This window comes from Scardinius erythrophthalmus (genome assembly GCF_964197995.2).
Source record: "Scardinius erythrophthalmus genome assembly, chromosome: 9".
NCBI classification, from domain to species: domain Eukaryota; kingdom Metazoa; phylum Chordata; class Actinopteri; order Cypriniformes; family Leuciscidae; genus Scardinius; species Scardinius erythrophthalmus.
This window is the reverse complement of record NC_138229.1, coordinates 9,473,042-9,489,091: the sequence shown is the minus strand read 5'-3', so window position 1 is coordinate 9,489,091 and position 16,050 is coordinate 9,473,042. Positions and strand designations below refer to the sequence as shown.

The 16,050-nt window shown below is 34.5% G+C and overlaps 1 protein-coding gene across 1 annotated transcript; it reads left to right on the top strand.

Annotated features, from left to right (window-relative positions):
- Positions 1–7,870: 7,870 nt before the first annotated feature.
- LOC308696715 (prolyl 4-hydroxylase subunit alpha-1-like) lies at positions 7,871–15,312 on the top strand (the record flags this gene model as incomplete). The annotated part of the gene is made up of 12 exons (XM_081375607.1): positions 7,871–7,961; positions 8,120–8,239; positions 8,327–8,548; positions 8,635–8,780; positions 8,875–9,051; positions 9,326–9,381; positions 9,577–9,670; positions 13,188–13,238; positions 14,711–14,752; positions 14,883–14,951; positions 15,023–15,119; positions 15,242–15,312. 12 exons carry the CDS (start codon positions 7,871–7,873, stop codon positions 15,310–15,312), a joined length of 1,236 nt encoding a protein of 411 aa, XP_081231733.1.
- Between the last annotated feature and the right edge of the window lie 738 nt (positions 15,313–16,050).

The window sequence follows — 16,050 nt, the reverse complement described above, 5'->3', positions numbered from 1 at the left end:
ATTATATAAAAAAAATAAGTGAAAATATAATTATTTATAGATAAAGTTGCACAGCTTTTCAAAGTGGAGAAAACCCTTCTGAAAACTTTCAGTCTGTACATCGATGCTGAAGAAAAGAATGTAGAGACAATGAAGAGGTGAAAACACTTTCATTATTAAGCATCAAAGCATTTTTTAGATTAAAATACTTACAATTTACAGCAATAACCTGGTGAACCCTGGTGAAACCAGTTGTTTATTTAGCAATCTTGCAGGCATATGTTTTTTACATCAAGATATATGTTATTAATACATTAATTTATCCCTACATCTTTTGATGAACTTCAATCCAGAATTCTTCTGGTTCTTCAACTACTCACATAAGTTGACCCTGAGAACCCTGAGAAAACCCTGAGAGACCCTGTGGCAGCTTACAAACTCATCAGACGAGTGGGAAGTCAATGGTTGACTATTGTCAAATATACTCAATTATTTATGAGTCTTTATGAAGGTGAGAGTGTATGAAGTTCTTTGACTAAAACGTATCATCATTTATTATTATTAGAAATAAAAATCTAGAGATTAAGGTGATTAAGGTGATTAAGGTGAATGATTTTTGCGCACAAAAAGTATTCTCGTCGCTTGATATACTTATAAGATTGAGCCACTGGAGTCACTTGTAGTCACTTGCTATTAGCGATCTCTTTAATAACTTTTCTGGGCCAGCAAGTTTCGGTCACCTAGCAGCCTATGGAGAAGTGATCCAGCACTCAGATTTCATCAAAAATATCTTAATTTGTGTTCCGAAGATGAACGAAGGTCTTACGCGGTTGGAACAACATGAAGGGTGAGTAATTACTGACAGAATTTTCATTTTTGGGTGAAGTAACCCTTTAAACCTACCCATCCCCTCGCTGCCTGGGAGGCGCCGTTGGGGGCTTAAAACACCAAACACCGAGGCAACAAGTCAACTCCCTACGTTTATGGACGCAGCTCTTCTCTTAGTTTTATGGCGGATTGCCGCCACCTACGATACCGGAGTATGCAGCATGAATTATGATTCAATAAAACTGCTTTACAGTTAACATAATAATAAAAAAGTGTTAAAAAAAACTAACTTACTTAAATAAAACAAAATAAATCCTATAGTATACCCCTATATCCTTCAGGTATTCCACAACAGCTTTCTGTCATTTAGGTTTTATTTTCATTTTTCCCTTGTGAAATATAAATATTTAATCCCTTTATAGGCAAAGATGGCAGATGTCCCCAGATTATTGTTGTTAAACATTCAATGCATTTTAAAACATCACACTCTTACTTGATCTGGACAAACTTGAGTAAAGATTAAAGACTCCAGCTTTGATATTTGACCTCTGTTTATGATAAAAGGTTGCAGTGACATTCATTTCTTAATTTATGTCAGGATTGCAAAATAATCAATCATAATGTATGATATTTGAAATAGAATATCAACACTCATATGAATTCACTCATGTCTACTGCAGTTTATTTGTGTTCACATAGATGCAGACAGCGTCCGTTAGTGCACTTAGTTCAAAAGTGTGCATATTTGGAGAAATATTGATTTATTATCACGTTTGCAAAATATTTTGTCATATGGAATACCCTTTTTTATTTATTTCAAATTCCCACTGAATTTTACGATCTGAAGAGCTGAAAGAGCGAGCTCTGTCTCTCCTCCCTAATTTGCATCAATTTATGAATTGTCGCGCGTTCATTTGATCTCTACAGCTGTCAATCATTGTACGTGAGGCAACATAATCTTGCCGTTCTGCATGACACTGTCCTGTACATTTCCTTGCCCTGTGCTCTGTGAAGAACGTACCAAAGAAACATTTTTAAATAAGAAGCTAATAAACACACGAATAGGATGGTTGATGGTTTGTGTGTGATTTTCATATTTTAGTATTTTCATATGAATAAAGACAATATACATTCTAAACGGGTTCAACAAGTTCAGCTAACTCAAAACATTTGAGGACACCGATTACCTCAATTCAATTAATTTGATTAAAAAAAAAACAATAGTTATGAGTACTCCGAACTTATTTTAATTGAGTCCACTAAAACAAGGATATTTCTTAATACGCAAACTTCACTGCATTCAAATACTTGATATAACTGAAACCTCACTATATTGAGTAAAACCAGTGAAATTACAAACTTTAAATGAACTCAGAGTGCTTGCAGTTACTGCTAGCTCACTATCACAAAGTCAAATCCAAACTCATAACATTTGAGGACACAGATTGCCTTAATTCATTAAAATTTTTAGAAACCAATAGTTATGAGTACTCTGAAGTTATTTCAGTTGAGGTCATTAAAAGAAGATATACATTGCTGTCAAGAAATTAAGTGATTAAAGTGATTCATGAAGTGTTGATTGAGCATTAGTGAAGAACTCCTGCTGATAACAAGCAGAATCATTAAAGGAACGAGAAATAACGAAAGAGAAACACAGAAACTACAACTGACTTCATGATAACTTTTTGTGCACAAGCTCTTTGTTAAATCTTTCACTTTATCTGTTTGCCACAAAACTGCTGGCTCTTATGTTGTAAAATCACAGTTTTACGAATGAATAAAACTAATATTACATCACCTGCTTCACAAAAGAAAGCTATTAGTTTGACATTACTTTCCAGCTGTTATTTTGTCTATGGAGCAAATGGCATGAATATTGTGTGTATGTGTGAAAAACAATGTGATTACAGAGACATAAAACTAGTAAGCGCCACTATAGGGGCCGATTTCTTTCAAAATTCTTACAGAACTCTAGAGCCATGAGTCGAACAAGCTCACTGAGTTTCGTTCTGATCAGCCTCAGTAACCTTGTCCTCATACATAGACTATCGTGGTACGTACAAAGACAGCGTATGCCAATTTTCACGTCATTTGGTCAAATGGTTGGGTGGTTAAAAAATTTTTATATTTTTTGGCGCCACCAAATTTTTTTTTTCAAGTGACCTCAGATTGAGCTCATGACGTGTCCCGAGTTTGGTGAAAATATGTTGTTCCGTTCATGAGTTAAGCTATAGCCATTTTTGTAAGTATGGCCGGTGCAGTGCAGTGAAATTTCATTGGTTGAAAGAATGACCTATGGGCGGGAAACATAGAGATCATCATGTAGAGTGATATCAGCTAAATTGGGCCACTTTTTGGTAAATGGTTTGGGACAATAATACAATACCATATATGCCTTTTCCATGTGTTTTTATGATTAATAATGACTGTTTTTGATCATTTTGTGTTGAAATTATGTAATAAAATATAATTATTTAGGCCCTACAGTTCTTGAAACATCAGCTGTGCCAACTTTTTTTGCATGAGCAGTTTCAGGTAAAATGGGCCAGTCAAACTGCAAAGGGAAATAGTAATGTATCATCAATTTTAATTTTAAAATACAATTGTGTTCATAGCCACATAACATTTAAAATGCATTAAACAAACATATTCATATGTGCCATTAAAAAAAACAAAACATTTTGGGTGCAAACCCACATATTCAAATGTGCAATTAAAAAAGTCAATTTTGGTGTGGTAATGTCAGTGGTGTGTGTGTGTGAGTAACTATATAACTATTTAATTAAAAATATACATTTTGGGGTTGCTTTACATACAGTATATCTATGTAAATATATACCTTAGATTAGATGCATTAAGCAGGGTAAGAAGATGTAGAAAGATGCCACTAAAACAGTGAGCATTAGCTGTTAAATTGTAACATATTTAAAGATGAGTTTAGCAAAGGATGATGATGTATCAATATGTGTGTGTGTGTGTGTGTGTGTGTGTGTGTGTGTATATATATATATATGTATATATATAAAATTATGGGACATTAATGGAAACATGTGACTATTATAATACTTATTATTTAATTAAATATAGTTATTTAGTTACACAGACACACCCTCACACACATGCACTCAATCACATGTTTGTGTGTGTTTGTGAGTGACACAGATGATGGCCCAGCTGAAACCATGCGGCCCATTTTACCTCAGTGGGTTAAGGTAAATTGGGCCGCCAAGAAAAACATAATGTTTTCAAAAAATATGTTCATATACCAAACTAACAGTATTATTTCTGATTGATGCCATCAAGACAGATGTGCATGTTTGTTTTTTTATAGATTTACCGTCCTTATAATATTTTAGTTAGATTTGGTATGCCAGGCTACTTATCATGCAGCTTTCTGGTGCAGTCTTGATTTGAATAACTGCCCCGCCCACCACAGCAACCATAAACCAATTAAATCACCTGTTACTTGTCAAATACAGTCATGACAACAGTTTGAAATCCTTTGCAATCATTGGCTCTAAATTCCAGAGGGGCTGGGACCCCTAAACCTTAAATGGCCCATTTTACCTGATGGCCCATTTTACCTGATATCACCCTATGAAAGACAAATGAGCTCACTTAAGTTGATACTGTAAGTGTAAGGTAACACCTTTCAAACATTTAAAGAATTAAAGCAAAACCCTTAATGTCACAGGTAGAGTAAACGGTCATGCGTATATCAGACATTGCAGTTTATCGTCAACACGGAAAAAAGCATAAAAACACATGCTTCGCTGCATTGTTGATGTCTTGCACTGCTGATACTGATTAAATCCAGAATATATTTTTAATATATATATATATATATATTTGTATTATTAAAATTTCGGAAGCATCGATGTTTTCTTCCGCGCGCTTAACTCCGTATGATTCGGCGCCAAAGTATGTGACGTTTTGGGGTGAGACCAGGCTGCCCCCACAGCCCCGTCAGTAAGAAACCTCTTAATCATCATCAAACTAGAAATGTGCTCCTGTTAATAATTTTACAGGGTATAGAAGGTTATATATTTACTATTGAATTCATGTTATTGTTTGTGAAATTTGTTTACATTCATTTACATTTATTACATTTGGCAGACACTTTTATCCAAAGGAACTTAGCCTAATGTATTCAACATTGTATCAATTCTTGTTTTCTGTTACGTTCCCACTTTAGTCTAGGGGTTTCAAAGAGGGAGTAACAGATGTAACAAAAAGTAAATAAATAGTCGTGAGAAATTTCCTTTCCATCTATCCCAGCTCTAATTCTTTTTTACCTATATCACCAAAAGGCTACACAACACCCATTGATTTACAACTAGCAACAAAAGGAAACTGAGAGAAAGTATGCTGAATGAGTTTCTTTTTAATAAAAGGTTCAATCAATATATTTATAAAGCAAACAAAGATCAATAAACAGACAAACAAACTTAAATAACCATATCGTCAGGAGAGGGCCAGGCCAAAATAACAAACAAAACAAGGACTTTCTAAAGTTTAAACCTAGATAACTTACCTAACAAAAATAAATGAGAAATTAAAGACAGTTGTCTTACCTCTCTCCCTGACTAGAAATAAACAGGAAAAAAAGTTAAGGAGTGGATACTCCAAACAAATTGGCGCCCAACTCCCTACACGGTTTAAACTCACATAGTTTAAATGGTCGTTGGACTCAGACAACAAGTTTCACCAAAGAATATAAGTTCTCTTTTTTTGACAGCAATTCACACACAATAATGTCTGGGATAGCTGGAGAGGGATCCTGTCGATCACAGTCTCTTTGTGGTTTTATACAGGCTGCCAACAGATAAGCCACGCTCCTGCTAATTGGCATCAGCTGCGGACAATTTGGAGTGCTGCATGAGAAAGAGAGAGAGATAGAAAAAGAGAAAACAAAAATCACCAGCACAATATAAACAAGACTACGTCACAGGACGTAACATTTTCACTGCTGAGAAACAAACCCATGCCATTGACATTGCTAATGCCACGCTCTACTGTTTGAGCTACAAATCCAATAGTGTCTGAAACTGAATGAAATACACAGAGATTGAGTGATATTCTTTATATTGATTATTGCATATCAATATATATTGATATTCTTTTCAGTAGTGTTCTTTTCAGAGTTCTGTAGTGCTGGAATCAGTATGATTTAACATGAATGTTTTTGCTGAGCTACAGTTAGAAAGACTTACATTTTATATACGAAATGAACTGTCTCCCTCCTCTTGATTTTTAGGTGAAGTCCACACGGAGGAAACAAGGCTGTCAAGTGTCATGTGTCAACATGCTTCAACGTCATAATACGTGAGACATTATACACAATATACACACGCACACACAGTGTGTGTAATTTTGATCCACTTCAGTAATCATACAGTCACTAAGATTTTTTGAGGACAAACATAGATTGTGTTTAGTCACATCTACTGAACATAATCATAAACCATGAGCACAATATAACACATAGTATGCTGATAATAATTCATTGTGTACTTTTAGTTTCTGCACTAGTCACACTTACATGTGATGTAAGTGGTTGTAATGCAGCATTCTTGTGAAAATATTTTGTTGATATGTCAACCTCACAAACATGAGATGTGGGGATTTGTTTGTGAAACCATATACCAGCTTTAAAGGACTGGCCAGACTAGTTCTGACAGACTTTTCGGAAAGCAACTCATTTCAAATAAGTCTAAAAAAATGATTACACAGCAAACAGACAAAGGATTGTCTACAAATAATAAAAATGTTTAAAAGTTTAGTAACTAGTTTAGTAACAAATAATTAAAAGTTTAACGTAAAAGTAGGCTATGCCAATTGTGTATGCAGAGTGTTAAATTAAAACAGTGTTTTTAAAACAGGTCTCGTATTAAAAGGACACATTAATGTTTTTCCAGTTATTAGGGGACATCAGAGAAGGCCCAGGACCTTGAAAATAATTAGGATGCATTTCCACTTCTATCATGATTATTGTTCCATTATACCTTTTTGTGAATTTACATCTAATTTACCTACAGAAAAACAAAATGGTTTTTTTTGGAGCATTATGACTGTCACAAATTTTGTTTCACTTTCGTTTTTTGGTCTCTGATTGCAGTACTGGGAAATTGCAAAATGCGGGCAGGTGACGTAATACAGGTGTGTTTTAAAAAGGATCCACGTGAACAGTCTGTATTTAAGCTTCGCTAGTTCACTTCAAGATACATACACAAGTTTTATTGTGTTTTGAGGAACTGAAGGTCTGATAATGATCATAAAGGAACTGACAGTATTTGTGCTGTTTTCATGGATTGTCTTTACTACTGGAGATGAAATTTTTTCATCAACAGGTATTATTCATTTGAATTCAATTTAATATCAATTCATTTATTTGAGTTTATTCCTTTTTTAACCATTATTTTAGTGTTTTGTTCAAATTTCTCTAATGTTTTTACACTGTTGTGCTGATTATATTTATTCATTTGAGACACTTCTGATCATAATACAGTAAACAGATTTTGCCACAGCTTTTCCCATAAATAATTACATCTTCATACATATTTTGAGATTAACAATCAAACTTTCACTTTTTTAGCTATTGATTCCATTAATGACAAAACAATTATTAACTTTCTCTTTGTTTTCTTATATAAGAAAGATGTCATTATGGATGGTCTGTATTTTATATAATTATATATAAAAAAAATTAGTGCAAATATAATTCTTTATAGATAAAGTTGCACAGCTTTTCGAGGTGGAGGAAGACCTTCTGAATAGCTTCAGTCTGTACATCGATGCTGCAGAAAATAATGTAGAGACAATGAAGAGGTGAAAACACTTTCATTATTCCCTAAAGCATTTTTTTATTAAAATATTTATACAGCAATAACCTGGTGAAACCAGTTGTTTATTTAGCAATCTTGCAGGCATTGGTTTTTTGGATCAAGAAATATGTTATTAAATACATTTATTTAACCCTACATCTTTTGATGAACTTCAATCCAGTATACTTCTGGCTCTTCAACTACTTACATACTTTGACCCTGTGAACCCTGAGAAAACCATGAGAGACCCTGTGGCAGCTTACAAACTCATTGGACGAGTGAGAAATAAACGGTTTACTATTGACGAATACACTCAATTGAGTCTCAAAGGTGAGAACTTATTTCAGTTCTTTGACTGAGACATGTTTCATCATTAATTATTGATAGAAATAAAAATCTATAGGTGAATTATGATAAAAGATTTCAAGCAATTTTATTAAACCTTTCAGTTGTTTATGGATCTGTTCTTGTGTTTGAAAATCTTGTAGTGTATCAGAAACTGCTGGATTATTCAAATGTCCCAGAGGCTGAGGACTTGGATGATGCTGCTTCAGAACTGATCAGACTGCAAGAGTTCTACAAACTCTATCCACACAACATCACAAAGGGTGAAATGTCTGAACCAATGCAGTTTCACTTTTTTAGTTTCAAAATAAGTTCCAATCTGATTGATGCTTTCATTTCGCGTTTCTCAGAAACGTCTCTAAATGCAGATGAAGCTTACCATGTGGGGTTGGTCGCTTATGGCGAGGAAAAATTCCAGCATGCCTTTCTCTGGTTTCTGTACAGTCTGGACAGATTAACAGAATACTCAACCACTACTGAGAAACAGTTGCTCCGTTTCCTTAGTTTATCAGCCTATCATTTTGGCAGCCTACCTGTGGCAATCTACTTCGGCCAACGGCTTCTAAATCTGGGTGAGGTCATGGTGACATGAAGTTTAATACTAATAGTTTTATGTGAGGTTGCGGGACTATGGAAGTCACAAGCTTCTTTTCCTCAGATCCAACTAATGACGAAGTCAGAGTAGAGCTGAGCCTTTACAAACACCTTCGCTTCGAGAGAAATTCAAATCCTGACATATTCACGCTGGACACAAAGTCAAATAACTCCTATGAGGCCCTGTGCAGAGGAGAGGTTGACGAGAGGGCAAGTGCAGTGTTTACAATTTAAATCATCATTTAACATGAAATTACAAACAGTCAATGTGAAGCTTTGAGTCTATTATAATTTATCAAATCAGACCTCCAAGAGGCAGAGGGCGCTGTCCTGTAGGTACAGCACAGGTGGAGGAAACCCCAGACTGATGTACGCACCAGTGAAAGAGGAAGTGGAGTGGGACGAGCCTCGCATCATCAGATATCATGACATCATATCAGACAGAGAGATGGAGATCCTGAAGAATATCTCCAGACCTAAAGTGAATATCTAAAACACACACACAAACAAAAAAACATTAAACTATTTAATTGCCATTATCAGAATCTAATATCTTGTTAATAGTTTTGATGTTTTGTTGTGCTATATTGGGCAAAAGTATGTGGACAATTCCTTTTAAAACTTGCCTTGGCATTTTATTTCTATAGTAAAGACAAATCTAAATGCAATGAAATATAGTGATATTGGAATGATTTGCCTAATATTTATTCATATTTATATTTGATGTTCAATTTCCCTTGTGTGGCCTACTTTAGCTTTCTAGGTCTACAATTAGATATTATGGAGTGTCAAACATCCGTACTTCTCAAAGGTGATAATCTTTTATATTCACCCAAAATGAAAATTATGCATTAATGTTATTTTATATTACTTAATATTATTTACTAATTATTAACTAATTAACCATTTTCGTCTCACACTTATTATGGGAAGAAAAATGGAAAAAATAATACAATGGTTCAATTTGTTAACATGAGTGTTGCTGAAATCATTCCCTTGTTTTCAGTGTTTTTCTAAAGGAAGACAACACTGTTGCTCGTATCAGTCAGAATATTGCAGACATCACAGGACTATCAGTGGAATCAGCTGAATATCTACATGTACGGTCACAGTAAGAAAGAAACCCCCTGTTCACACAGGCAGCATATATTTTTATATGGAAAACTCTGTCTGTACACTCTAAAAAATGCTGGGTTGTTTTTTAACCCAGAATGCTGGGTCAAGTCTGTTGGGTAATTTTGTTGGGTTATTTTATCACATTTTAAACACCTTTGGGTAGTTTTAATTTTCCAGTTTTTGGGTTAAACCTGCTGGGTCGCAACGCTGGGTTGTTTCACGAGCTTCCCGCCTTGGAGATGTTTAAATTCGCTCCCAAGCTGTCATTTTGAGAGGACAAAGGGGCAAAGCAGCTGGGTGCAACTGTTTTAAGGTAAGTTTATATAATGTTTTATTTTATTCTTTATTAATATTTAGTTTGAATTAGCACAATTATAACTTTTTTCGCACCAATAATTCTTAAACTTATATAGTCAGACTAAAATTGGTGATGCAACTTGTACGACAAACAGTTACCTCAGAATCAGATATTGACTCGCATAGTCATTTTAATGTGAGACGACAGATTAATACAGTTAATGATTCTGTATCACACGGAACTATGAAATATGTGAATATCTGTGAAAACAGAGGAAAGAGTCGTTTCTGTCACTGACAAGCGAATTGAACAAAGTGAGTCGAGTCACTCAAAACAAAACAATTGAGTAATATGACTCGCTGCTCTTAGGTAAAACGCCTGCAATTGTCCTTACCGACATGTAAAAAACATAAAAAGTAGCCTACGTAAATGTCGTGGGACCGCAGGTATAAAAGAAACTACCATCCGGTTCAATAAACCTGTTCACACTTCCAAGTTTGAAACAAAATGATTCCCGGAAATGAATCGACTTATCAGCACCGCGAACACTTTCAAAGTGCGTGCGTGTGCGTGCATCACTTGCCGTGGGTTGGACCAGTGAGGTGATTTGGTGTGGTACAAAAAGTATTTTTTACATAGGCTACATAAATTCGTTTTTGGTAAGTGGTGTAATTTAAAATTTCGTTTTTTTTCCTAGTTAGAAAACCATATGGATATGAACTCTTCTCTTCGAGTGGCAGTTACCCAGTCTTATCGACAAGTTTAACGGTAAGTTCATGTTTAGCTGCTTTTGACTGCCTGTGATAATCAACTCAACCTCGCGGAACTTAACGCATATACATTTGATCCGTGCTTAAATATAGGTAGGCTGCCAACTTCTTAATTTAGCAATTTATACCTAAGCTTGTGGTTCGATTCCGATCTTGATTCAATGTCGATTCATTTGGATAAATATCAGTAGCTACATGTTCATTTTTTAATGAACCTACTATTCAAACCTATTATAGTATGGCCCTACTATTCTTTTTATTTTATTTTTTTCAACTTTAGTGTGTTGTGTTGCTGTTTGCATAAAAAAGATCTGTAAGGTTACAAAAATCAGTCACTCCAAAGGGAGATAGCCTATTTTATGTAACAGAATTTTAAGGATTGCAATTAATTTAGAAAAATTTAATCAGTCTTTGGAAAATATTCCACAAGGTGATGTTTGTTGTTTTAAATCTTCAATACAACATAAAAGGCAAGGTATTTAGTATCATTATTGCATATTTATTTTTTATGTCTGTAGCTTACTGCACAAACTTTAGTATATGTGTTGTAGCTGGTCCTGTTTCTGAGATGTTATGTCTCTTTTCTGCAGAGAATAGAGGTGATTTTGCTCTTTTGGTCCTTCCCCTTCTTCTTCCTGCCACAGTGTATTGGTCAGAAGGTAAATCGGCCATCTATTGACGAAGCTAGAAAGGCTTTCGTTGATCTTCATCTAGTAAGTATAAAACCGCATAACTGCTATTTAAATTGCATTGTAACCTGTCTGGAACTGCCTGTGCATTACGCAAGGGATACTGTACATCCAGCCAGTTGATATTGCAGAATAAACTTCAACAGGGTAATCAACACAAAGTGGAGGGATCTCATATCACCCTGAAGGAGTTTATTTTGTGATGAAAACTGACTGGATGTACATTACCTCAAAACAATTCCTGTTAAGCAACAGTCCTAGACAGTGTTTGATCCTAGACAAAAAAAAACAAGATCAAACAAGACATAATGTAAAGCATACCACTTATTATATGGCTTTTCACCAAATAAAAATATTTATTGTTGAAATCATGATAAACTCCATTTCATGATAAACTTCACACAGTTATTGAACTGAATTGAATCAACACTGAACTGACTTCAACTGAATAATGAAACCGTTACCATTTAAACTCTGTATTTTTGTGTTTATTTTCTTTTATAGGTCGGAACGAACATGGTGGAGTTTCTAAACCGGGCAGAGTCTACATAACCCGCGTCTAAGAGTCGTCTTCTTCTTCGGAGTCAAAAAAAGTAAATTTCACTGTGTACATACTGTAAAATAGGCCTACAATTTTGCACATCTGTGAATTTCACTTTAATTTCCTTTAATTAAAGAATTAAATGGTATAAATGACATTGTTCAAAACTAATTTTCTTTCTTTCTTAACTGTATTTGACTTTATTTAACTATACTTGTGTACATTTTTGCATATTTTAAAAATGATTTTGCATTCGCTGACTTTAAAATGAATTGTCTGTTGATTTCACTGCGTATTTAGACCGTTACACATGTAATAGTTAAACGTATAAATGTCATTGTTCAGAACTAATCTTCTTTCTTTCTTTAATTGTATTTGACTATTTAATACTTGATGTATTTTTAAATGATTTTGCATTTGCTGAATTTAAAATATAATTGTCAATGTCACTGTATTTAAACCGTTAAACATGTAATAGTTTCAGAACTAATCTTTATTTATTTATTAAAACTGACAATATTGAACTACTTTTGATGTCAGCACTAAATGATTTTTGCATTTAAATTTAATGTGCAGTTTGTTGTCATTGTTGCCAATTTTAACACATTTGTGAATGTCAGTTGACAAGCATTAAAAATTATTTTAAGTCTAAACATGTTCTTCATTGTTTCTTAATTCAAAGTTTTACAGTAAAGCACAGGTGAAATTATAAGAAAAATAAAAATAACCCAGCAAAAATAACCCAGAATAGCAAACCCATTAATGGTAAAAAAAATTACTACATCTTGGGTTTCTAGACAACCCAGCCTGCTGGGTTAAAATGTCACTGGGTTAATTTAACCCAGCATGTGTTCTGTCCAATATTTACCCAGCACTGGGTTGCCAATTGGGTTGTTTTTAACCCAGCCAATTTTAGAGTGTAGTTTAACATAGCTTTGCAAAGCCTGTCTTGCCGCTAGTTTTGTCACACTTTCTTGCACTCAAAATATATAGATTACTAAATCCATTTCAGACTTCAAGGCAACATTGGTTTAAGGCCATAAGCGCTTTGAGGGCTGATATTAGGCTACATTTTTATATTCAAACTTCAATGGATATCAAAGTCTCTTCAATGGATTAACATTTATTTTCCCTGTGAAGTATTACTGTAGGTGTTGTTTTACCTGAAAGTTTAATTACAATAGTGTTGCAATCATTTTCCAGGTTCAGAATTATGGGATTGGTGGCAGATTTGAACCACATTATGACGCATCGGTAAGATATATTTACTAAAATAAAGCCATTAAATAAATTTGTTGGCCAGCCTAGTATTTGCAATGGAGTTAAATAAGGTTTGTGGTTGTTATTTGAGGAGACTTTCCCACTACCCCTGATCTTTTGTTTTTTCTGTCAAACGTTTCGCCTTAATGGCAAATCGTTTTCTTGGTGGTGGTGATGTATCAGTCCTCAATGTAACTTAAAACTGATCTTAAATCACAAAACAGTGTATAGTACCTGTATAGCCAGGTGTTGCACACGTTGTGTTCAGTGTTATGTTAAATTCTGACCGCTTGTTAAATCGGGTGTAATGAATGCTGTTTCCGGGTCCAAGCCTCTACTCGTTTCAATTGAGAATACTATCTTAACAGCTGTTTATGAACACTATTTATGTGTGTAAATGTACATTTTTGATCAACGTTTTCCACCTTTGATGTCATTTCTACTGAGAAATTACTATTTAGTCATTCATTTTAACTTAGTTTTCACCAAAGCTCGCTCTATTTTGCTGTAGATCTTTAAACCGTTATGCTGCCTCAGAAGTTTGTCCCGAAATCAGTTTTGTGGGGTACCTTTGTGTGCAAACGCTGCCTGCAAAGTCATTACCTGATAGGGCAGCGAGGCAACAAGTCAGCTGCCTACGTTTTTGGACGTATGCAGTGACACGTGACTTCTTGTTCTTCTCTTAGTTTTATTACTAAGTTTCATTATAATCACAGCCTGTGCATTGTGACTGTAATAATATCCTTCCACTAGTATCCATGTCCCACCTGTCCAACCATTTTTTAATCATTTCTTTTTTGATCACTGCCTTAGCTTCTCCTTTACCAAAGGCAATACATCGCTCGTCCTGATTGAATTTTATTTATTTTATTTTTTTGCTATTTTGTCTGCTCTCTCATTCCCTTTTATACTTACATGAGCAGGTACCCAGCAAAATCTCACATCTATCCGGAGCCTCCGCAATCTTAATAAACTTTGATGGATTTCTGGCATTAAATCTTCTCTATTAGATTTCATATTTTTAATATGGTAAAGGGCTTCTGCAGAGTCAACACAACATACCACTCTATCTGGTTTAATCCCTTAGCTGTCACCCCCCTTTTTGAGAATGGACATTGAAATGCACTATTCAAGCTTAAATGGTTGTAATTCAAGAATGCTTTGGAGTATAGACCTAAACGTAACCACACCCCCAGAAGTCAGTATATGAAAATTCTCAACCAGCAGGGCATTATCCACTGTTCATCACAATATGATGTGGTAATTAGTTTACGTTTTTAAATCTCATGTTTAGGGTTTGACTATGTCTGTGTGCAAGTGTATTACTTTAAGATACTGTCCTGAACCCAAAGAGAGCCCATTGCTCGAAAATGCTTTTAGGACTTTAAACTCTTGTGTCAATGAGAGCTTGATTACATATTGACCAATTAAATCATTGTAAGATAACGTAATGTTTGATCTCACAGGATGATGATGAGAATGAAAGGATTGCAACGTTCTTAATTTATGTAAGTCTTGGCCACTTTTAATGCAAATGGAATTGTAAACATTATAAGTTAAACTACAAAAGTTACTTATTTTCATATTACCTGATTTGTACAGTTATTATGAACAATAATTGATGTGCTCTTGCTGTAGATGAGTGATGTGGAGATAGGGGGCGCCACTGTGTTTCCTAAAGTTGGAGTTGCATTGAAACCAAAAAAGGTAAACCTGATCTATATGGTATATTAGAATCATTTAAGTAAAAGTCCTGCATCCATCCTCTGCTTTTTAAGGGTTCAGCCGTGTTTTGGTACAACCTCCACAAGAATGGCAGAGTGGATTGGAATACACTGCATGCTGGATGCCCTGTGTTAGTGGGAAACAAATGGGGTAGGTTTTTATTTAATTCTTACTGTTTTGGATTACTCTTATGTATCTTCTGTAATCTATGTTAATAAATTTAATTCAGTTTCACATGACATTGAGGTATATTTTGTATGGTGTCTTTTCAGTGGCTAATAAATGGATCCATGAGTTTGGACAGGAGTTCAGGAGACCCTGTTCTTTATCAGACTGGGAGTGAAAGGCACTGTGACCATGTAAAATCATATGAAGTTTATCTGTACTATTGACATATCTGTAGCCTACTCTATCTGTTATATTTATTATGTATGATAAGTATTATGTATTGTATCATTTTATAATGTAGATCTATAACATAGATATAGTATAGCTTATTGTATTAATGTAAATTGTCATGTAACTTTTACTGTGATTTACTGTCTTAGTGGCAGTAATTTTAAAAATAACTGTAAAGTGCAATAAAACAAAACAAGTGCAATAGAGTAAAGCAGCCAGCAAGTGCGTTATTCCATGAGACGCTAGTTCTCTGAAGTTGTATTTAAAGCTTAATTTGACGTTTACTCTTCAGTCTGTGCTGGAATGATGATTCGTTTTACAAGTTTTGTGGTATGTAGCCTATATATGATGCCATAAAGAATCGCATGCGCAGGGTAAGATTTGTGAAAGTGTAGGCTAGGCTACTTAAGATTGCAAGAATAAAAGAATAAATTAAGACTCACGTAAAGAAAAATAAAATTTGCATGTGCAAGAGAAGATTTGTAAAGGTGTTAATCGCCTTTCAAGTGTAAATCTAAAAAATATTTGCAGCATTTTTCTATAATTTGTAAGTGTAATTCATGTATTTTGAAACTGCAGCTTCATGCTAACACAAACTAAATATGATCTGTGTTCTTCTGACTTCCATTTTTCCACGCTTACACTTTCGGCACGTTTTTTTCGCACAAATACGGCCAAAAGC